General features: G+C 44.0%; 1 protein-coding gene across 3 annotated transcripts in view; it reads right to left on the bottom strand.

The window, feature by feature from the left end:
- Window positions 1–249: 249 nt before the first annotated feature.
- The window catches only part of fynb (FYN proto-oncogene, Src family tyrosine kinase b), a 94,124-nt gene continuing 69,734 nt past the window's right edge, over window positions 250–24,639 (bottom strand). For 2 of the 3 annotated variants that reach the window (XM_034150396.1, XM_034150397.1), the window contains 10 exons: window positions 22,686–22,782; window positions 18,835–18,933; window positions 14,162–14,265; window positions 13,911–14,060; window positions 9,875–10,030; window positions 7,804–7,983; window positions 4,082–4,158; window positions 2,893–3,046; window positions 2,379–2,510; window positions 250–1,499 (listed from right to left, as the gene is read on the bottom strand). In XM_034150396.1, coding sequence (XP_034006287.1) covers window positions 1,291–1,499; window positions 2,379–2,510; window positions 2,893–3,046; window positions 4,082–4,158; window positions 7,804–7,983; window positions 9,875–10,030; window positions 13,911–14,060; window positions 14,162–14,265; window positions 18,835–18,933; window positions 22,686–22,782 — 1,358 coding nt within the window. In that variant the 3' untranslated portion in view covers window positions 250–1,290. Of the gene's footprint in view, window positions 1,500–2,378; window positions 2,511–2,892; window positions 3,047–4,081; window positions 4,159–7,803; window positions 7,984–9,874; window positions 10,031–10,342; window positions 10,508–13,910; window positions 14,061–14,161; window positions 14,266–18,834; window positions 18,934–22,685; window positions 22,783–24,639 lie in introns of all 3 variants that reach the window. The other variant, XM_034150398.1, reaches the window with a different exon arrangement.

Here is a 24,639-nt window from a genome sequence, read left to right as displayed (position 1 = left end):
CCTCCGTCTGCAGGAGTGTGCACGTGCTAACCGGAGGCAGACATGTTTATGAGCCAGCCAAGAATCAGTAGAATATGCTGAAGAAACAGTCAGCATATCAGACAATTCAAGTCTGTATATATCTGGCTAATCTCCTGACTTTATGGAAGTGCAATATGAAGGCAGCAGCTCCTCATTACCCTGTGCTTCTCCTCAGCATGTCACGGTTTAAGCACACAGACACTGGCATGTGGAAAGAAGTGTGTTGGGAAGAGTGTAAAAGGTTTATTGTTCTTTTCTGAAATTCAAATGCCAAATCACTGAATGAACAAAACAAGTTATGTTAAAAATGGAAATGAAAAAGTGTAAAGAAAGGAAAGTAAGCGACACTTAAAACCATTTAGCTGTAAAACTGAACAAATAAGGGGTTTCCATGGCAACAAAACCATGTGCATTGAGACCTGATCAGCTCATCTTCATTCAGTGGCTTCAGATCCTGACTTCTGTTCTGAAGTGTTGAAGCCTCCTCTGAACACACAGTCCAAGTGCCTTTCATTTGAAAGGGTTCTCAAGTCAAATAGTCCAAATGAAACAAGTGGAACGTAAAGAAGGAATCAGGGAGGAGGAGAGCGGTCCAGGTCCAGCTGCAGCACTCTACACCACCTGACAAACATTCAAGATAACCCAAGCTTTCTTCTTCCAGCTAACAGAAACAACACTTGCAGTAGAACCAAGACATATCTTTCATCCAACTGTTTTCAAAGTGATGAGGTCTGCTCGTCTGAGAAGCCTCTGCAGTTGAGAAGAAGTTAAGATTAAAGAAATCATCTGGGCCTGAATTATTTACACAATTTGAAAATTAGAAAAAAATATATGTTGGCATCCAATGGAACCTCTGGAGAAGGCTACAGTCTGATCCAGGGTCAGGTCACACGCATCCTTCATCGCTGTGTGCAGGAGAAAATACAATCTTAAAGCAAACACACAAAGTAAAACCAGCTTTCTTATTTACATTGAATACATTGCATTATCAGTTAACTCCGTCCATCATCCACCCCCCCACTTCCCTGCTTATAGCATTTGCAGAGTTCAGACATGGTGGGGGGGATTCGGGGGGGGGGGAGGGGAGTTTTGTAGGTGGAACTGAGGAAGCTGTACAGATCATTCAACAAAGGCTGGGAAGGCTCCAGAGTTTCTACCAGTTTCCGACCCGGGTCTGGAGGTTGTCCCCGGGTCTGGAGGTTGTCCCCGGGTCTGGAGGTTGTCCCCGGGTCTGGAGGTTGTCCCCGGGTCTGGAGGTTGTCCCCGGGTCTAGAGGTTGTCCCCGGGCTGGTACTGAGGCTCCGTGGCTGTGAAGTAATCCTCCAGGAAGGCCTGCAGGTACTCGAAGGTGGGCCGCTCCTCAGCATCCTTCTTCCAGCACTGCAGCATGAGCTCGTGCAGGGAGACGGGGCAGTCCTGGGGGATCGGCATCCTGTAGCCCCGCTCCACCTGCTCCAGAACCTCCCGGTTATTCATGCCTGAGAAGAAAACACAAAGGTGAGAGAGTGCACCCTGGCTCTCAAATACATCAGTATATCCCACCTCTACATATCAAACACACCGTCTGAACCAAAGAGTTACATTTACGCCTTTACACACAGACACAACGGAAACGTTGACTTTCATGAAATGTATAGGTCTGCAGATTTCACATAACTGTATTACGTTAGTTGACAGCAATTATATGAAGTTTAGATAACAAATATTAGATCCAACTCATAAAGTTATGTGAAATGTGTTGACATAATACATTTAATTTAAGTTATTGAGAAAAATGAATTATTTAAACTATGATTTGCATTAGTCCGTGTATCTTAAATTCAACTGTTTTTTCTTTCTTCAACCAGTACATTTCAAATGAAAAGATGTATGCTGTTTCTGGATGTGGTGGAAAGGGTTCAAAGGGGCTTTCCTGTTGTCTCAGAGTCTTTACTGATGAGACAAGTTTTGGCAAACAGGATGAAACCATGTGTGGAGAGAGGGGACAAGGAGGAATGAGACCTTCCTCTGCAGCGTGATCTACGTCTGTTTCTGCTCTGCCAGCCGCTTAAACAGAGTGTCTGTGGACATGTGCTCTGTGTTGATACCAGCTGAAGTCACAGTTATCACCAGAGCAGCAGCAGCCTTTACCTGTGAAACAAATACCCTGCCCTCTGTATGGATGCTGTGTCCTGCTGAGCGTCACACCGGACAGAGTGCGTTGAAATCAGACGACTAGCCCTTTATTTCAGGTGCTCTCATTGTTCTCATGTTAGCTCTCATTCTGGAAGGGTTTCTGTTTTCATAGCTATGTGTGTGTTTTCTTTTTATAAGGCCACTTTATGTAGATGCCCCAAGTGTGAAGCCCCCCCCCTCACCTGGGTAAGGCACACGACCCTTGGTGGCCAGCTCCGTCAGCAGGATGCCGAAGGACCACACGTCAGACTTGATGGTGAACTTCCCGTAGAGCGCGGCCTCGGGGGCCGTCCACTTGATGGGGAACTTGGCCCCTGAAGGAGAGCACACATCAGATGAGCTTCAGTGACCTCCTGACCTCTCAGATACACAGCAGTACATATCCCACCTCTGTAACATCCAGAGTATTTACATGTATGTCTACACGGATGCACTCTGGCAGTCCTTCCTAATATAGTCACACCACTAACGGTCCTGTGTCCTGTACACTATTATTCTGGTCTGCAAACACACAGGAGCGTTCTTCATCACACCCCGTCACTCATTCATAGCTCATAGTTAGAGTGACGTGTGCATCGTTGTGGACGGTAGCTCCTATTTGTCGGAACGTGTTTTCATTGTGGTGCTCCCTGGGTCTGTATGTATGTGAATGTGTGTGTGAGCATGAACACTGTGTGTGTGTGAGACGAGCCCCACCTTGCCGGGCGGTGTATTCGTTGTCCTCGATGAGTCGGGCCAGGCCAAAGTCAGCGATCTTGCACACCAGGTTGTCTCCCACCAGGATGTTGGCGGAGCGCAGGTCTCTGTGGATGTAGTTCATCCTCTCGATGTAGGCCATGCCGGCGGCCACCTGTGGAGCACACTCTACTTTATTCTTTTACTCCACTACATTTATTCTACGTTTTTAGCTACTAGCTACTTTAGATTTAGATTATTAATACAGAATATAAATCAACTAATACATTATCATATATTATGAAAGGTTAAGCCACACAGTAGTTATTAAAGTCAAGTGAACCCCACTTTTACCAAGTGCAACATTGAAGTGCTGAACACATTAATGTATCAATAATTATAATACAATAATGTCACATATAAGCTGCTTAGATGGGCCGTTCTGCATAAGGAGTACTTCACTTTGATGCTAGTACTTTTACTTGAGTACAATTTACACCGTCGTTTTGCTACCATTACTTAAATAAATAACCTGACCCTTTCTTCCACTTTTTCTGAATATGGAATACTTTGTTTACAACTTCCAGAAGGTTCAAGTATGGATATATATAAACTGGCAGGGAAGCTGTGTGAAGGTGAGTGTGCAGAGCAGGTGTGTTAGCGATAAGCCTCCTCTACCCACAGTGCTTCATGGTAGCTCATTGGGACATTTGAGGGAAACAGAACATCAAAATCTAAATCTAGGTCTATCATTAAGGGAGGGATTAATGCCGGTTTTTCATGTTGGATATCGATAGAGCAATTTATAACCAGTTGCTGATAGCGATCCTTTTCCCTCTCCAAACTTCTACTCTGTTAACCCATTTGTACAGATGTGTTTGTCTTTCTTTCATGTTAACTGTTCACATCAATCCACAGCTAAATTGGTAATAACGTAATCATTTGAGTTATTTTAGTAAGTAAAATAGACAAACAAATGTGTTGGGTTCATCTTAAATGAGAAGATTTAACATTTTCCGTTGTGACTTTGGATAGGTAGCCACATAAAAGATTAAGGATATGTCACGTTTAGTTTTAGAAAGTATTGGAATCATTATCAATAATTTTCACCATGTACAAAACACATAATAAACCTGATCATTCTGTTTCTGATAGGAAATGATAGCACTACTCCAGCTCCACGCAGCAGAGCGGTGTGACGGAGCTGTACCTGAGCGGCCATGTCCACCAGGTTGGGCAGCTTCAGCCCCCGGCCTTCTCCGTCCTTCAGGAACTCCAGCAGGCTTCCTACAGCACACAGAGACACAACACACACACACTGTGTGTCAGAGAGCCATCCACCAATCAGTGCAGCCCAATGGACCCCGCCCTCCGCAGGAATGACCAACCACATGCAATTATCTCCAGCTGAATGTGGGACAGGAGCTTTGTAATTTGCCTGTTCACTTATATCATCACCAGTAATTAGTCGCAGGATGGCGGATATGATAAACACTTGGACATTCATCAGATTTCACAGGGGCTCTGCTGTTTGGAACACATCCTCCTCTCCAGTTAATGAGCGGACCCAGACGTGCCTCAAAGCCCCTGTGTGTGTTCTCACATGTTTGATGCGTGTCTGCAGCTCTTCGTTGTGTGCTTTCTGAATTCATTTCATTTCATTTCAAACCTTTATTTAACCAGATGGTCCCATTGAGATCATAGATCTCTTTTTCAAGGGAGACCTGCAGCATATAGGTTCCACATGGAACATAAAACAATAAAGGACTTCATACATTATATTTACAGGATACATTTACATAGTTATAGACATTTACAAGTACCCATAGTATCAACGAGCATTTCATTTAGCCTAGCTTTAAAAACATGCAGAGAATTGCTCAGTTTCAATTCTTGCTGAAGATTGTTCCAATCAATGATCTCCATAAAACCAAGATAAAAATAAGACCATGCAGTTTCTACATCAGCACACAGATCGATTTTACCCCAATCAAACAGATCATGAACAAAACCCTGCTCCACAAAATGTTTTATGTCTCTCTTAATAATAATACAAGGTTTAACCTTTTGGACCTTAGTGTCCCTAATTGTGGCTACAACACAGTGGTCACTCACATCATTTGCAAATACTCCCACAGATGGGTATTTATAGGGAACATTAGTTAGAATGAGATCAATTAGGGATGATTTATTAGGGGACTTAACGTTAGGGCGAGTAGGACTGTCAACAATCTGAGTAACATTCAGAGAGATACAAAGGTTTTTAAAATCCTCTGATACTGCAGTTAACCAGTCCCAGTTCAAATCACCCAGTAGCACTATTTCCTTATAGTCTAGTTGTGATATAAGTTTTGCTAGTGAAGACAAGGAGTCCTTGACAGCTGAGGGGGGTCTGTAACACCCCACCACCATGACTTGTTGCCCCTTTGCCACTTCTATATTTAAGGCTAAACATTTGAATTGCTTACTGACAGATTTGGAAACCAATGTGGTTACACTGAACTTATTCTTAACATAAATGGCAACTCCACCACCTTTATTAGGCCGGTCGGTACGATACACATTATAGCCATTTAAGGATATGTCAGAGGCCAAAATAGATTTTTTTAGCCATGTTTCTGATAACACAATGACGTCAGCGTCAGTCGAGCTCGCCCAAATGCGGACAAAATCTAGTTTACCTAACAGACTGCGCACATTCAAGTGGATGAAACCCAACCCAGATCTAGCTTTAAAATCAGCAGGAGTAGCGATCTGACTACTACTACTGGGCGGACCAGGGTTAGGTTGAACATTTCCTGACAGTAATAACAACAAAAAAAACAGGCATCTTTTCCTCTTAATCGACACACACACATTGTCATCTACTTTAGAATCACCGGAAAAGTCTGCGAGAGTGTGATTAGAGTTTAAGAAGCAGTCCTGAAGAACCATCATCGCAGGCAAAAAAGAAAGACAAACATATTTTGTCGAGCAGATTGTCTGCGACAAGGCAACCGGTAACTGTTTGTGTAACACATCCGAACCTTTGCAGGGGATGTCCACTGCGGGTGGCAGAACAGACCTGAATCCAGTAGGCTTCTCAGGATGACTAGAGATCTTCTCATAGTCCAGAACAGTTAACAGGCACAGCAGAATCCCGATATGGGCCATCCTCCCAGACCAGCACACAGTATCCGCCATGTTCCTGGAGCAAATTAGCACAGCAGCAAAGGACAGGCGAAAGCAGCAGCGTGGAAGCGCTCCGGTCCCTCCATGGTATCCCCGGGGTGAAAGGTCTCCTCAGCAAAGCAGCACACGACACTGCAGCACACGACAGGTGGGAGCAGGCCTCCGCAACAGCAGAACCAGGACAGGTGGAAAGCAGGCCCCAGCCGCGGTAAAATCCTCCTCCGCACAGCAGCACACGCCCGGTGGAAGCAGGCCAAGCCCGAAGCGTGGAGCCACTCCGTCTCTCCGTGACGACTCCGGGGTAAAATCCTCCTCAGCACAGCCGTACTCTACAGGTGGGAGCAGGCCTCCGCAGATCGCAGACACCAGACAGGTGGAAAGCAGGCAGCAACAGGTGGAGCCGCAGTGTGTGAATGCCAGTGTTTTGGAGGATTGTTGAGAAGGCCTTAATCATTTTCAGTCTCTTTGAAACAAAGGCTTTGGAATGACTATATTCAGTCGGAAAAAAGGTTTTGTGAAATTGAAGTGAAATTGAGCAAAGCACAATCGGTCCCTGATCAGATCCTCTACAGGACGAGCGGTCCCACAAACTGCTGGCTCGAGAGATGGATTTACGCCTTTTTGTTGCGTAGAGCTGCAGGTGTCTCTCCGTCTGTGTCCATGAGCTGCGAGTAGATACCCAACTGGCAAATATGGAATGAGACCGAGTGTAGCTAAAGTGTTGCATTCGCCTGGAACCGTCATGTCAATAGAGCAAGACAAAGAGCTAAAAGGTCAACCAGTTTTGGTCCCGAGCTGAGCAGTACGAGTTGGGATCAAAGAGTCTTGAAGGTGCTGATGCAGCTGGAGACGTCTGCTGCTACTTAGAAATGATTTATTATTTATCTAACATATCATATTCCAATAACTGGCATTTAGACTCTTATTGCACTATTTCACTATTTCACTTTTTTAAACTATTTTTCTTTTTGTATTTACTATTTACCTGCACTATATTTGTCTGTTTATCTGTGTTATTGTGTTGCACTGTTGGTGGAGCCTGACCTAAGATGTTCATCGTCATAACTACACTGAAGCTATGTTCGTATGACAAATAAAAACCTTCAACAAACTTTTTTTTATTCTGGAATAATAATTGTGTTTACATTTTAATACGACTTTCTAAAGTTCTGTTGGATAAAATGTAGGATTTTACATTTACCTTAAAGGTAGGGTAGGTAAGTTTGAGAAACCGGCTCGAGATACACTTTTTGTTATATTCCATGGAATGCTCTTAACATCCCGATAGCAATGAATATCTGAAGTGCTTTGACAAAAAATCCATAAAAAAATATCATCTGTGGAAGCCGTAGTACTGTAAAAAGTACGACCAATCATTTTAGCCGGCCCGGCTAAAATAACTGGATGGCCTACCTGCCTGTCAGCCTTCCATCTGTGCACAAACTTATCTCGTGCCCTCATTGGTCATGTGCGCGTTCGTGTGTGTTGGAGGAGGGGCTCTGTAAGGAAGTGGCAGATTTTCTCCGGTCGTGTATTTTCAAATTCTAGCGATCTCGAGCCGGTTTCTCAAAAATTACCTACCCCACCTTTAAATCATGAATCATTTATCATTTATGAGCAAAGAACTGTAGTCATGGCTGTGTGTGTGTGTGTGTGTGTGTGTGTGTGTGTGTGTGTGTGTGTGTGTGTGTGTGTGTGTGTGTGTGTGTGTGTGTGTGTGTGTGTGTGTGTGTGTGTGTGTGTGTGTGTGTGTGTGTGTACCTTGGCCCATGTACTCTGTGACGATGTAGATGGGTTCCTCCGACACCACGGCGTAGAGCTGCACCAGCTTGTCGTGGCGCAGCTTCTTCATGATCTGAGCCTCCTCCAGGAAGGACTCGGGGGACATGGTGCCGGGCTTCAGGGTCTTCACCGCCACTTTAGTGGTGCCGTTCCACGTTCCTGCACACCACACATGCTGCCATCAATACAGGGGGACACATTCAAATCACACCAAGTCAGTCAGACAGACCCTGCTATCTCACTTGAGAAGAAGGTTGAGAGGTGACTGTAGTCTCATACAGGGAAAGGACGCGAGGTGAACGTGCTGTACAGAATGAGATCAGGAGACGGCACGAGAAGCAGCTCGTCGCTCATCCAGTGATGTAAAGTAACTGAGGACAGTTACTTAAGAACCGTACTTAAGTAACATTTGGATGGACTTGTACTTTAATCGAGTATTTATATTTTTTGCTACTTTGTACTTCTACTCCAATACAGTTCAGAGGTAAATGATGTACTTTTACTCCACTACATGTATTTAATACCTTTAGTTACTTTACAGATCTGGATGAATGATGTGAAATATAATCAAGTGTTAAATCAGACTTTAGTTCCACCTGGAGTAAATTCACAAGCTACCCTGCAGTATACAAAGTCATTCAAACTAGCTGCACCTTTACCAGCTTTGAGAACACTTTCATGATCAATCATTATAAAACATATCATATATATTATTCTGAAATGGACCAATCTACACAATCACTACTTTTACTTTTGGTACTCTAAGTATATTTAGATGTTCATACTTTTACTTGAGGAACATTTTGAATGCAGGACTTTTACTGTAACAGAGTATTCCTACACTCTGGTACTACTAATTTTACTCAAGTACAAGATCTGAGTACTTCTGCCACAGAGTTTGTTTCTGAAGGATAATCAAATGGATACGAGCTTAGGAGTGGACATTGATTTGTGAGTTTGGAAAATTGCACAATGTAAATCAATTCTAGTAGACCTCAACAATGGAATTATGATCAGTATAAATGGCCATGACATGGGACCTTTAAGATGGCTTTTAAAGCCAGGAGAGGGTATAGATAATCCTTCGTAGGACGATTAACAAAGGCCAGCCTGTCAGCCTCTCAGGCCAGTGACTGTAAGGCAGCGGCTGAGCCTCTGCTGTGTCAGGGCATGCACACTCACTGATCACTCAGTGGGCTCCATTCATCTCATTCTGTGCCAGGACTGCAAGACAGCATATTAGAGTGACCCCAAGGGAAGACATTCACTCTACGGAACGTGTGCATGCTTTGATATATAATGAAGTCCATAAATCACATATGGGGGGGGGGGGGGGGGGGTATCACCTTCTGTGAGGAGCCCTACACTGTTGAGCCGGAGTATGATAAGAATGCACAGCCTTGTGTTCTGACAATGGCCAATACTAGACTTCATTACCTAAACACGAGTAAATGATTTACATTTGAGGTAAATAAGTAAATAAATAGTGAGATTATTTAGTGCATTTTAAAAACCTTTGCATTCAAAAACAATTACTGTGAATTTGTAGTTTATTACTGGACAGTTTAAAACTCCACACTGCTCCTCTCCCTTCAGATACAGAGAGCCAGCTGACAGCGAGTTGAAACTTTTACTCACGATCAATGTTAGGAGCTCATTCCTGCAGGTAGCCCGGTCATTTATTCAGCTACTCCGAAAGTGTTTTTATATTCCTTTGTTTCCTTGATTTTATTATTTTTTTTAATCTATAATAATTGTAAACCTTTATTTAAACTTGACCATTTTGGAGTGTCGTACTGCACGTAAGGCTGTACTCAATTCATTACTGTATTTCCAAAGTCTTAGTTATGGATGATGTTTTACAAGAGACACTCAAACCTTGCAGGGGTGCTGGAGAGGAATGACATTACTGTTCCTTTCACTCCCAGGAGAAAACTCAATTGCAATTCTTGGCACATTACAGAGTGCAGGTAAAAGGATCAAAGAAAATCTTCACATTTATTCCCAGGGTGGCCCGGGGGGGGGTACCTTTTGGGGGGAGTTTTCTTACCGTAAAACACATCAGCAAAACATCCCGTGCCCAGCTTTATTTCCATCACAAGAGTGTCTCTGCTGATCTCCCAGGCATCATGACTCAAGCCCACAGTGTCAGGGATGTGGTTCACACACACGGCCGTTAAATTAAAGCACAAACCATCCGCACTCTCTACATGGGGAGGGAAGGGAAGGCACACAGGGTTAACTACTGGGGAGGGGAGCATGCAGAGAGGGACATGGAAGGGAGCCATCTTCAGACTGTGAAGCAGAGCCTCCTGACACACTGGATGTCTTTCATTTGGGAAGGGAGGGGTCAGAAACCAGAAGAATGTTCCTGGAAAAAGCCCCAAACAGAGAATTGTCTAAATGTTCTCCTTTGATCCCCTCCCTTAGAGGCCAGATTGTTGGCTTGTGTCTGGTGTCTCTGCTGGCTCAGTGTGGCCCCCTCCATGTGGCCTCTTCTTCCAGAGGCGATCCGTACCCATCCAGACCTCCCCAAACTGCCCGTTCCCAAGACGCTTGATGAGCTGCAGCGACTCCCGCGGGATCTCCCACACATCCTTAGTTTTAACGGACAGGTCTGCGAGGCGGGGCATCCCCTTGTGGCAGGGGACCACCAAGCGGCAGCAGAGCCCGGCAGCCCGGTCTGCACGGAGCACAGCGAGGCAACAGGAGGACAGAAAGAGACGTACAGAGAGTTAGCAGAGAGAGGGGGGGGGGGGGGGGGGGGGCTCAAAGCAACACTACAAACAGAAGTGAACAGGAAAGGTGAAAATCAGCCTGCCTCAGGGTCAGGCCTCCAGCAGGCATCAGTCTGACCTTTCAACACCTCAAAACGACACTAACAGGAGCTTATAACCTGGCGTCAGGGGGCTGTGTGTGTGCCCACAGGATGTTTTCATGATCTTGTGGATTTTGGGCTTGGACATGGACAAATGTCTGATGGGAAGCCTGCGTCACAAACTGGGAGCATGGACATCTGAAGTGAGCTAAGCATCCTTGAGTTGCATTTACAGGAACTAGGATCAGGCACTTTTGGATCGTTTGGATCATTTACTTTTGGACATGTTGAGGATGAATGTCATTCAATCATATCCACCTATAATCTTCTATTAGACTAATGTATGAAGGTGACCCTGATATGATGGTGTTTAATGAAATGTGCTGAAGCCTTCTCTCTTTGTGTTTGTGGATCATGGTATGCCTCACTTTGGTTCTTGTTCATGTCTAGCATCTGTAATGCCACACAGAACAGGCCAGGGGATATATGTGGCCACTTCAATAAAGCAGATGTAGCTTTGGTATTGTGTCTTATTGATAACTGGAAGTAAACAAATATAACTTTTCTCCCTTGAACTTGGTCTTTATGTAGTCTGAATGAATAAGCAGCAAAGTGCAGATGAAGCTGGAGAGCCTGAGCAGCAGTCTGGGAGTCGGTCACAGAAACAGCAAGGCTCTGTGGCTAATGCCATCTACGACTCACACACTTTACCATAATGGCAGTCATTTCTATAAAGGGAGAGTTTGAAATGTGCATGTAGAGTTGTGGTTAAACAAAAGGTGGAGCACGTGGGAGGCATTAAGGAGCGGCTTGTTGGCAGAGTGCAGCTCCAGATGCTCCATGTCCACCCTGGGCTGTGTGCTCCTCACTTTATCTGATGCGTACTGAACTGAAACAGCTTTGACTCTGGAGGAAGCGCTCATGTTTGCTTGTGATTGATTAAGCCAGTGGATTAGGGGAGAGTTTCCGTTTGTGCCTTCATGCTGATACCTAGTGAGACCACCCTCCCCTTTAATACTGCAGGGACAAAGTGACCCCCCCCCCTCCTGCCCCCGGGTTGTTTGCACGAGGCAGTAAAGACCAGATAAAGGCTGTCTCTCCTGTGGGGGGGGGTTCAACCTGCAACTCCACCATCAGAGTCCATCTGGCTGCTCACTCCGCTGAGTGTTCATCCTGCTGTCATAAAAGCTGTCACGATGTGGACCCTATCCTCACACCACAAATCAAAACAGCAGCTTTTTCCTAGAAAGGCGTGGCAGCTTCAAATATGAATTCTGTGCCCTCCGTTTTGACCTCATCCATTACTCACACACTGTTGGATTAGATTTGAAAGAAAGGATCTGTCAGCTGTGGCTCTTTGAGAGGGAGCAATTCTTTAACTTGCTTAACAAGATGTTGTCTTATATTCATTTAGTAGCCACGAGCTACACGTCACTAAGTGTGATCCACAGGAAGCCACTGTGCCTTTCACAATAAAACACTCATGGTAAGCCAAATCATTACTTTATACAAAAATGAGATAGTAAGTCAAATATGTTATCTTCATTCTGGAAACATCTTCGTTTCACATTTGATAACTTTGATTGAATAGTTCATAAAGAATAATTGAACGTTGCTATCTCAAAATAAGAACAATCTGGGGGGGGGACTGTTTTTCTCTTCTCAGACGTTACGTACTCTCACTTTAAATGTGATGTGCATTCAGATGGGCAGTGGACCCCCTCACCTGGGGTCTTTACACACATGAAGACAGAGGGAAGCGCAAAGCAATACAAGCACAAGCCCTGAAAAGAGTCACGGTTATTTGAAGACATGTCGTCAGCTCCATGTGCCGTCTGTAAAGGTGATGAATGAAGCGTGATGTAGAAGGTTAGGGATCATGTGACATGGGACAAACACACAGACAATCCATGGTGCTGCTTTTAGGGTAAATATCAATATGTCAATGGGCCAATCACAGCATGACAGGAAACATGTCCTTTCTCAGTGAGAAGACACAGAGGAAGAGGGGGATACAGAGTCAGAGGAAGAGGGGGATACAGAGTCAGAGGAAGAGGGGGATACAGAGTCAGAGGAAGAGGGGGATACAGAGTCAGAGGAAGAGGGGGATACACAGAGTCAGAGGAAGAGGGGGATACAGAGTCAGAGGAAGAGGGGGATACACAGAGTCAGAGGAAGAGGGGGATACAAAGTCAGAGGAAGAGGGGGATACACAGAGTCAGAGGAAGAGGGGGATACACAGAGTCAGAGGAAGAGGGGGATACAGAGTCAGAGGAAGAGGGGGATACACAGAGTCAGAGGAAGAGGGGGATACAGAGAGTCAGAGGAAGAGGGGGATACAGAGTCAGAGGAACAAAGGGAACACACTGAAGAAAGAGGAGACACACCGATAACATGAGGACAGCTGAAGACAATAACCCCCATCCCATCCTGTAAATATACATCTGGAATGTGTGTGTCAGGGAGTCAGAGTTTGCGTCTAGAGAACGAGATGCAAACTCTGACTCCCTTTGAAGAGCTGCCTTTCCGTTGGAACAAAGCAATCATTATGTTTCTGGTTCACTGCTCTAAGAACTGAAGCAACACATGACTTTGATTCATAATGAATAAAGAAGCGTGCACGGTAGAAGGTGGCAATAATGTGACATATCTTAGTTTTGCATTTCTTTCTGGTGCCTCATGGTAATAGCCATCTTTCATGGTGACCATGTGCTGGCAGAGCAGATGCAGCCACAGCGGCACGGTGTCTGCTTCATGCTTTCTGGATCAATTCAAGGAGAAGGACAGCGGACTTTGACGTTGCTGTTTGGACTGATACGGGGCCATTGTGCCAATGCTCCGTCTCCATCATAACTTAGGTCTCCATGGCAACATCTGTCTGTTTCCTCTCTTAAATGGAGTGTGGGCTATGTAATGCTTCATGTGCCACACTGCAGCCAGACCTCAGAGGATCCACACTGTATTCTCTCAGTGCTGCAGGTTAGAAGCTGCACAAGGCAATCACAAATATAGGCTTTGTGCTCAAAGGTAGGTTCTTGAAGTAAGTCAAATACATGAACCGGAATATGTCCTTGCAATAACCAGAATAAATACATTTATCAGAAAATATCCTTAAATAAAAAGGTAACACACTGAAATGAATCACAAAAAGTCATAAAACGAACTTGATTACAATAATACTAGTACTGTATTATGTGGTGTTGCTTAGTGAGAAGTGGTCAAATCAACACGGGGTTAGCGGCAGTGTGGATGTCTGACAGTGATGTACCTGAGTAGTGCTGCACCAGCTGCTGCAGAGTATCAAACTGAGCCCTGGTGGTGATGTAGTAACCGCCACTGTCCAGCTTTCGGATCTTATAATGCTTGACATGGTCCCCTTTCACATCGTCCCAGTCCCGTATGGACAGAGAGAAGGCACCTGGGGGACACACAGTTCATAGACTCAACATCAGGAACCTGACTCTGATTTCAATCAGGGAATGTCTGAGTGACGCAGGTTGATAGTGTCAGTGGGCTCACCCTTTGTGGTTTCACTCTCCCGGATCAGATAGGTTCCTCGAGGGTTGCCAGTGGACAGCAGCTGCCTCTCTGCATCCTTACGGCCCAATTTACCAAAGTACCAGCTGCAATGAGAAGAGAAACCATGGTAACCCAACAGCAGATTGATAAGAAGTAGAATTGACTGCAGGAACGTCCTCTTGCTCCAGTCTTAGTTTTGTTTAGTTCTCACATAAGGCAAGTTTAAGACTTTCATTGGGTCATTGTGGGATCCAGATAATCGTAGGAGATGTTTCCTGATAACTCATTAACAATCCCTGAATAAGGCCCCCACTGATCCAGGCACCATGTCAAACATCACAGCCCCATTTAGTCATGACAAGTTACATTGTCTCTTTCATTCAAAGAGCTCTGACAAGTTTTGGATTTTGAGTGCAATAAAAAGTGATCCCGAACACGGGAAATGTTATTGTGAATCACCCCAAGCATAGTGTCTTCTCCTTTGTAATCTTTAAAGCCAATATTTAGCATTTTGGCTGATACAAATGCTGATTACAATAGATCAGTGAAAGGCCAATATCAAGGAAGTAGACATACAATTTACTTGATACTAATTATCATTTATATGCTTGTATTTTACCACTAGATCTCAGCTGTAAATATTGCACTTTTCACTACACACACACACACACACACACACACACACACACACACACACACACACACACACACACACACACACACACACACACACACACACACACACACACACACACACACACACGCACACACACACACACACACACACACACACACATATATATGTGTATATGTATATATATGCACTACATATGTCTGACTTACTTTAGATTTGTTTTACCTTCAGCTTTAATGATAGAATACAAAGAGGGAACATTCTACTGCACCTTATGTTCGCTGATAATACTGTGACATAAGAAATGTTTTGAATTGTGGATTTTGACTTGTAGTAGAGTACTTATTATTACTGAACTATGGGATATTAATAATACTTCACCAACATAAAGCATGTGCTCTTTTTGTTTCAGTTGCTACAGCTGTTACATGCTGCTCTCATGTTCTCATTTAGCTTATGTCTGTCCTGCTCCAGAAGAACCACTGCCTGCTCTCGACTGCCTTCCAAAATGTCTTTCAGAGGATTCCTCTGACATAATCAGGATGTGTGATGTCACTATATTAACACATTCTAGTCTTTCACTTTTCTCTCGCTTCATTTGAAGTTTTGCCACACTCAATGTTATGCTCATTGTTACAGAACTTGTATTGTGTAAGTATTATTTTGGGTTAAGTTGACAAAGGCAATAATGGCTACATAATGCTGACTGTGCTCTTTGTCCTGTATTTATTTGTACTTTGAGAGATTTAACTTATAAAAATATGTGAAATAATGTGAAAGAGACTACTAGAAAATGAGGAGTCCTAATGGCAGGGATGTTTAACATTTGGAAATGTAAGTTAAGATGTGTATATCTTTGTCATTAGGCTCATGGAGAAACCCTTGTGTGATCAAAGAAGGAATGCAGACTGTTGATTGGACAGGAAGGCCCTCTGCCTCATGTGGCTGTGGTGGGGGAAACCATCGTCCTCCATGACCTCCAAGACGTGAGCAATGGGGGACATTGTGTTCGCTGCCAGTCTCTACCTTTAATCTCCTCAGGAGTTTTAGTTATGATTAAGACCACAGATTTATCTTTTTGTTGTCATATTTTTCACACTGTGGTCAAATAATATAACATTTCATCCCCAAATGTTAGTTTAATTGGCTTTTTAATTTATTTGTCCTTGAAATTACTTTCTTTCTACAGCCTCAATCTCAAATACCCCAGCAATATGAAGTACTCTTTCAAATCTTCAGAAAGTCAGCATCAAAGCGGACCAGTGCTGAGCAAGAATCCATAGGCTCAGAAATACACTGCTGAGATATGAGCTGTGTCGTTGGTACAGGGCAGGTCTTATCTGAACGCAGCTACTGACATCCTCAACACAAATGAATGCACATTTCAAGCCCTTACTGAGAGGACGCTGCTTGTTTGGAGTCTCCTGCATTGTTCTTATGTACATGTCCTATTGTCAGTTACAGTTTTGGAAGTATGTGGTAACCATTTTACAATGTTCCCTTTTCTTCCTATTCAGTAAATAGATTATGATGAAACTTTTAGAAAACTGGAACCAATGTGTAAACACTCAAATTCATTGATTTGAAGGCATTTGTAAGAATGTGCAACATTGCTATTGTTGATCTTATGATATTATCTGTGTTGTGAAGGCATGATTAATGTATAACATTGTTTGTATTAAATAAATGTTATATTTCTCAACATATGGCTGCAAGAATGTATTGTCATTAGAAATTATAAGTCAATATAACTAATACATCTGAGTAGAAACACATTTAAAGTTAAAATCCTCTTAAATTGAAATGGCAAGTTTTTACATGCAGAACTTGAAAATGTGAGTTATAATAATACCAAAATGTGAGTTATAATAATACCAACATGTGAGTTATAATAATACCAAAATGTGAGTTATAATAATACCAACATGTGAGTTATAATAATACCAAAATGTGAGTTATAATAATACCAACATGTGAGTTATAATAATACCAAAATGTGAGTTATAATAATACCAACATGTGAGTTATAATAATACCAACATGTGAGTTATAATAATACCAACATGTGAGTTATAATAATACCAACATGTGAGTTATAATAATACCAAAATGTGAGTTATAATAATACCAACATGTGAGTTATAATAATACCAAAATGTGAGTTATAATAATACCAAAATGTGAGTTATAATAATACCAACATGTGAGTTATAATAATACCAAAATGTGAGTTATAATAATACCAAAATGTGAGTTATAATAATACCAACATGTGAGTTATAATAATACCAACATGTGAGTTATAATAATACCAAAATGTGAGTTATAATAATACCAACATGTGAGTTATAATAATACCAAAATGTGAGTTATAATAATACCAAAATGTGAGTTATAATAATACCAAAATGTGAGTTATAATAATACCAAAATGTGAGTTATAATAATACCAACATGTGAGTTATAATAATACCAAAATGTGAGTTATAATAATACCAACATGTGAGTTATAATAATACCAAAATGTGAGTTATAATAATACCAACATGTGAGTTATAATAATACCAAAATGTGAGTTATAATAATACCAAAATGTGAGTTATAATAATACCAAAATGTGAGTTATAATAATACCAAAATGTGAGTTATAATAATACCAAAATGTGAGTTATAATAATACCAACATGTGAGTTTGTTTGACTAGGAAAATAAGGTTTACTTGCACTGATAACGTTTTTTACTTGGAGTTTAGAGTTCAATCAACTTAGACAACTTAAAAAACAATGTTGACACAACTAGAACTTTTAAGTCATATGAACTTGATGAACTTGAATCAATGAGTTAAAACAAAGAACAAGCTAATTACATCAACTTGAAGACAATCTTTGTTTTAACTTCAAGTTGATTTAATTAGCTTTTTCAAGGCAGCAGGTCTGACTGTGGCGTAAAAATCTTCAACTACCATTATTATAGCAGACATGTTTCTCAAGAAGCTGCGACTGAAAATACTGATAAGAAAGAAAGAGATCATAAAGAAGTGAAGGTTAAACTTTCTGAACCTTAACCTTCAAAGTTTCCCTGATGCGCTGAGACACAGGAAACGTGAGCAGTGTGACACCAAGGTGTATTTCACAGAGGAAGCTCCGTGTCGATTAGCTGCACCCACACCTTCACACTGCCTCAGAGTCAACTGAAGGAATCCTCATTCAAAACATTATAAAAAACCCATTATCATATGTGAGAGTGAAACTTAATGAAGGAGCATACGCATCTTAAAAAGTGACCCCAATAAAAACATCCCCCACCAACTTGGATGTAGTGACCTCCCAGCCAAAGTCTGTCTAAAAACTCCAGACCCTTCCCTTCAGTGCGGCAGAAATGCCTTTTCATCAGGCCAGGATGAACGCCCCCTGCAGGCAGAGGGGAACCTTCTGGATGACTGTGCCTCCTGAACCTGTTTCTGAACGGGGGCTGAGATGGCCGTCTGCAGCACGTTCTACATGAAGTCCTGGATCAGGGCACTGTGGCTCTCTGAGGAGCGTTCCAACAGACACACACACACAGACACAGACACAGACACAGACAGACAGACAGACAGACAGACAGACAGACAGACAGACAGACAGACAGACAGACAGACAGACAGACAGACAGACAGACAGACAGACAGACAGACAGACAGACAGACAGACAGACAGACAGACAGACAGACAGACAGACAGACAGACAGACAGGACAGACAGACAGACAGACAGACAGACAGACAGACAGACAGACAGACAGACAGACAGACAGACAGACAGACAGACAGACAGACAGACAGACAGACAGACAGACAGACAGACAGACAGACAGACAGACAGACAGACAGACAGACAGACAGACAGACAGACAGACAGACAGACAGACAGACACACACACACACACACACACACACACACACACACACACACACACACACCACACACACACACACACACACACACACACACACACACACACACACACGCACACACACACACGCACACACACTACTCACTCCTCAGCCTGGATGGAGTCCACTGGAGCCACGTAGTTACTGGGAATGTAGCCACTGCCCCCGCTGGTGAGCGAGCGAGCATCCCACCAGTCCCCTTCACTGAGAGAGAGAGAGAGAGAGAGAGAGAGAGGGGATAAGAGAGAGGAAAGAGAGAATGAACAGAAGAACAATAATACACTTTATTTGATCAGCAGACAAGATCAATGCCATTCAACCAATCAAATTCATGTCTTCAATTGACTTTCTCCCTGCTGCTGTGTAAAACAGAAAGAAAGAGCAGCTACCATCATGAACTGTAACTCCACATCTGAGCCGGCTCCATTTCCTTTATTTTAAAAGCTGGACAGACAGAATGTGAATAGGACAAATTGTGGTAGTAGGAGTTCTATGCTGTGACTGTTTCTAAACAGCTGGTCACAGAATTCTGCTTTAACAAGAGATATTTTACCTGCGTCTAAATCAACCAGGAACAACATGAGAAGTCATCTGAGGTGTTGTTGGTAGAAATATGTATCACTTTGGAGCGAGCCATGCTTCCAGTCTTTAGGCTAAGCTAAGCTAAAGCTGTCCTGACTGCAGCTCTGTGCTACATCAGCTCTCACACAAAGCACAGCAATATTTTCCAGTAAATAGTCAGATCTAGAAATTCTATGGGAGTTGAACGTTTTAGAGAATAGATGAATGGACAATATGAACTTAACAGGTGCTATTTAAGTTCAGTGGACTATTTCTATCTTTTTTGAATATTTAATTTGGCCAAAGGCTCGCTGTCCACATGCTAGGCTAGGTTAACCACACCCTGAATCCTAACAAAATGTGTTCTCCTATCACTATTGTTACAAAATATAGCTTAAGTGAAACACACTAACAATGTTTAATATTGTTGATAATGTTGTTTCAGCCTCTGCACTCCAGTGCTGATGTGTAAGGGTTGTGATACATGAACTGAAGTTGAGCTGCTTTTAAAAATGGGTGACAGCTTAATGTCTCAAAGGTGAAACAGGGTAGACCTCACAGCCGTGAGTGTCTCTCTGATGTCCCCGGTGTGTCTCTTCCTCACTAACCAGCAGCTCTCTCTGGGCCCATCCAGACCTCACATTGCCTCAGACTCTCTCAAATACTCGTCTTCCATCCATTCCACATTTCTCACTGTTCCCCCTTTTCATCCTTTCATATTTTCACACTGCATTCCAAAAGACCCTCACATCTCCATTTTAAAAGCAAATATTCAGTCTGTCAGCCTCACAAACATCAGATATATATGGAAGTACATCCATTATCTGCCACAATATGGATTATTGAGTTATTTAAAACAGGAAAAGGGTAATGAACTATGAGTCCTTATAATGTAAAGACCAGTAGCAGAACTTTTGTGAATTGAGTCATTTGCAGCTTAGAGGAAGACAACCTTCAAACAGATATGGTATTTCCGAACACTGTAAGTTGTGTCATCATTGAAAGTGAACTGTAGAGTGTTCCATGTGTCATCCATTTATGTGTTATCACAGTCCTACAAACATGTGTACTTGTCCTTTTCCCTCTCTTTATTTGCCCCCTCTCTTCTTCACATGCCTCAGTATCCAGCTGCCCTTAGGGACAGCTAGCAGTTGTGGTTACAAATCTTTACCAATGTTTACACATTAACGCACAATTACATCCCTGCTCTGACGTTTCTCTGTGACTCATTGTACCACCCTATGCTTGTTTCTATCACATCCCTGAGGCTCCAGGAGGGGGGGTCTTTGGGTGTATGACAGGGATGCTAAAAACAGAGGAGGATCCCTCAGGAGGGACCCATAACAACTGGCTTTCTTAACGAGAGAAAAGTATGCAGGAGTGAGAGAATGTGTTTGTTGAGTGAGATGTGTTGGTGGAGCCGAGACATAAACACAGGGGCGGGGCGGCCTCCGTCTGTCCCGCTGCCTCTTTTGTCTCCTCCTAAAAACAACTCTGCTCTGCCTCAAAAACACAGAGAGAAACAACCAGAGTAAACAGAGAGCCTCCCTCCTGTCTCCTCTCCCCCCACTGAATGCTGGGTAGAGAATCATTAAACACAGGACTGTGATGACTGACAGGAGGCACACTGTGTTTATTCACAGCCTGCAATCCCAACAATGACAATTTCATTTACAAACAGCACAGACTAAACTCAGGAGCTGTTTCCTGATTATGTCGCACAAAGCTTCACAATGCATGCGTGCAGCAGCTTATAATAGCCTGAGCTGAATTCAGGGCATTTCAAACATTAGGGATGGAGACCTGTTTCCTGGAGGGACCGCAGCCTCGTGGCTCTCTAGTGCCCCTGCATCACTCACTTCCTGCCAGCTCTGATGGGCTCTACCACCTGTGTCCAGCAGGGGGCAGTGTGGCCTGCTGGAAGAGGCAGTGAGGCCTGGGCAAGAGGTGGAAGTGAGAGAGAGAGGAAGGGAGAAGATGCAGCTATTTCTGAGCTGGAGAAGGAGGGACAGGAGGAGGAGGAGGAGGAGGAGGAGGAGGAGGAGGAGGAGGAGGAGGAGGAAGAGGAAGAGGAAGAGGAAGAGGAAGAGGAAGAGGAAGAGGAGGAAGTCTCTCTGCTGTAATGACAGTGTGTTCCTGCTGTGGCTGAGGCCCAGCGGGGGCTGAGGTGTGTGGAGGAATGTGCCGCTGGCTGGGACAGGAAGTAGACGGGTGTGGTGAGGAGGAAGACAGCCTGGCTGTGCCAAAGGTGATCGTGCAGCCATGCAGGGGGGGGGGTCATTTGAATTAAGCATGAACCTTTTTTATCTGCGACTCTGTACATTTGTGTGAAAGAGCAGTTTGTTGGAAAGCATCCATAGATCACTAAAAATCAACCCCAGCACCTTTCGTGCAGCATTACTGTAATTGCATTATTTGGACTAATATTAGAGCTGCATGCATCCATACAGCCAGGGGAGCATGTGCCCTTCATGTCTTTCTCCTCTCAGGCTGCATGGCTAACCTCATGTTTAGAAATACCTGACTCAATATTCCAAATCAATACAAATAGAATACAGACAGAAAATGAAAGAAAGCTGTGTTTTCTGTCTCATTTCTGATGAAGGCTTCCTGGATATAACGCATGCAAGAATTTCCTAGAATAAATATTGGCATTAGTTACAATTTATTGCGAGCAAACCATCAACTTACTTTCAGATGTTTTCATATGATTTAAAATCAAATCTTTGTACTGAATTTTTTGTGAAATCAAAATATATATGTTCACATTTCATGTATGCAGTTTACTTTTCAGTGCTATTTACTTTAAATATTATTTCCTAAAAATGCTGTTTTGTATCCTGATAGCCTTCTCCACAAACATGGCGTCCTACTTTTGTTTTTGCATACGTATTTTTTTTTTTTACATAATAAATCTGAAAATACTGAAATCAGCCAAAAACCAATACACCACTTTGAAATTGTAATTAACTCTTTCCAGGTTGCTAAAAAGTTTGGCCTCTATCATTCTCCCGATAATGAAACTGAAACACTTCATTTCCAGGAAAGCAGCTACTTTTACCTCTGCTGGAAAGCGATTATTCTCTCCCCCCCTCAGCAGCACCTCCCGTGCAGCAGAGAGATAAAATAAATGATAAATTGCTCTTATTGTCATTTCACAGTACAGGTACTATGTAACAAAATTGTTCCTCTGCATTTGACCCATCCTAGTGTTAGGAGCAGTGTGCTGCCGTGGACGGCGCCCGGGGAGCAGTGTAGGGAACGGTGCCTTTCTCAGGGACACCTCGGTAGCACTTGGTCTTGCCGGGACTCGAACTGGTAACCTTCCAGTTGCCAAGCCAAGTCCCTATGGACTTCGCCACCACCGCCCGAGATGAGCAGCTGCAGAGACTTACGTGCTGTTGATGATCTGGAAGCGTTCTCCTTTCCTGAAGCTGAGGTCGTCTTCTGACCGCGCCTCGTAGTCATAAAGTGCCACAAAGAGGGTGACTCCTGCAGGGGGGAGGAACACAGGGTCAGGGTCACTTTCGCAGGAGGAGGAAAAGCTCACAAAACGTGGACCTGAGGACATGTGCAGCAGTCTGAGGACATGTGCAGCAGTCTGAGGACATGTGCATCAGTCTGAGGACATGTGCATCAGTCTGAGGACATGTGGAGCAGTCTGAGGATATGTGGAGCAGTCTGAGGACATGTGGAGCAGTCTGAGGACATGTGGAGCAGTCTGAGGACATGTGGAGCAGTCTGAGGATATGTGGAGCAGTCTGAGGACATGTGGAGCAGTCTGAGGATATGTGGAGCAGTCTGAGGACATGTGGAGCAGTCTGAGGACATGTGGAGCAGTCTGAGGACATGTGGAGTAGTCTGAGGACATGTGGAGCAGTCTGAGGACATGTGGAGCAGTCTGAGGACATGTGGAGTAGTCTGAGGACATGTGGAGCAGTCTGAGGACATGTGGAGTAGTCTGAGGACATGTGGAGCAGTCTGAGGACATGTGGAGTAGTCTGAGGACATGTGGAGCAGTCTGAGGACATGTGCAGCAGTCTGAGGACATGTGGAGCAGTCTGAGGACATGTGCAGCAGTCTGAGGACATGTGGAGCAGTCTGAGGACATGTGGAGCAGTCTGAGGACATGTGGAGTAGTCTGAGGACATGTGGACATGTGGAGCAGTCTGAGGACATGTGGAGCAGTCTGAGGACATGTGGAGCAGTCTGAGGACATGTGGAGTAGTCTGAGGACATGTGGACATGTGGAGCAGTCTGAGGACATGTGGAGTAGTCTGAGGACATGTGGAGCAGTCTGAGGACATGTGGAGCAGTCTGAGGACATGTGGACATGTGGAGCAGTCTGAGGACATGTGGACATGTGGAGCAGTCTGAGGACATGTGGAGCAGTCTGAGGACATGTGGAGCAGTCTGAGGACATGTGGACATGTGGAGCAGTCTGAGGACATGTGGACATGTGGAGCAGTCTGAGGACATGTGGACATGTGGAGCAGTCTGAGGACATGTGCATCAGTCTGAGGACATGTGCATCAGTCTGAGGACATGTGGAGCAGTCTGAGGATATGTGGAGCAGTCTGAGGACATGTGGAGCAGTCTGAGGACATGTGGAGCAGTCTGAGGACATGTGGAGCAGTCTGAGGATATGTGGAGCAGTCTGAGGACATGTGGAGCAGTCTGAGGATATGTGGAGCAGTCTGAGGACATGTGGAGCAGTCTGAGGACATGTGGAGCAGTCTGAGGACATGTGGAGTAGTCTGAGGACATGTGGAGCAGTCTGAGAGACATGTGGAGCAGTTCTGAGGAATGTGGAGTAGTCTGAGGACATGTGGAGCCAGTCTGAGACATGTGGAGTAGTCTGAGGACATGATTCGGACTGTGAGCAGTCTGAGGACATGTGGAGTAGTCTGAGGACATGTGGAGCAGTCTGAGGACATGTGCAGCAGTCTGAGGACATGTGGAGCAGTCTGAGGACATGTGCAGCAGTCTGAGGACATGTGGAGCAGTCTGAGGACATGTGGAGCAGTCTGAGGACATGTGGAGTAGTCTGAGGACATGTGGACATGTGGAGCAGTCTGAGGACATGTGGAGCAGTCTGAGGACATGTGGAGCAGTCTGAGGACATGTGGAGTAGTCTGAGGACATGTGGACATGTGGAGCAGTCTGAGGACATGTGGAGTAGTCTGAGGACATGTGGAGCAGTCTGAGGACATGTGGAGCAGTCTGAGGACATGTGGACATGTGGAGCAGTCTGAGGACATGTGGACATGTGGAGCAGTCTGAGGACATGTGGACATGTGGAGCAGTCTGAGGACCATGTGGAGCAGTCTGAGGACATGTGGAGCAGTC

The sequence above is a fragment of the Trematomus bernacchii genome, unplaced genomic scaffold (genome assembly GCF_902827165.1).
Source record: "Trematomus bernacchii unplaced genomic scaffold, fTreBer1.1, whole genome shotgun sequence".
NCBI lineage: Eukaryota > Metazoa > Chordata > Actinopteri > Perciformes > Nototheniidae > Trematomus > Trematomus bernacchii.
Note: the sequence above shows the minus strand (reverse complement) of the source record. Positions and strands in the feature narration are given on the sequence as shown.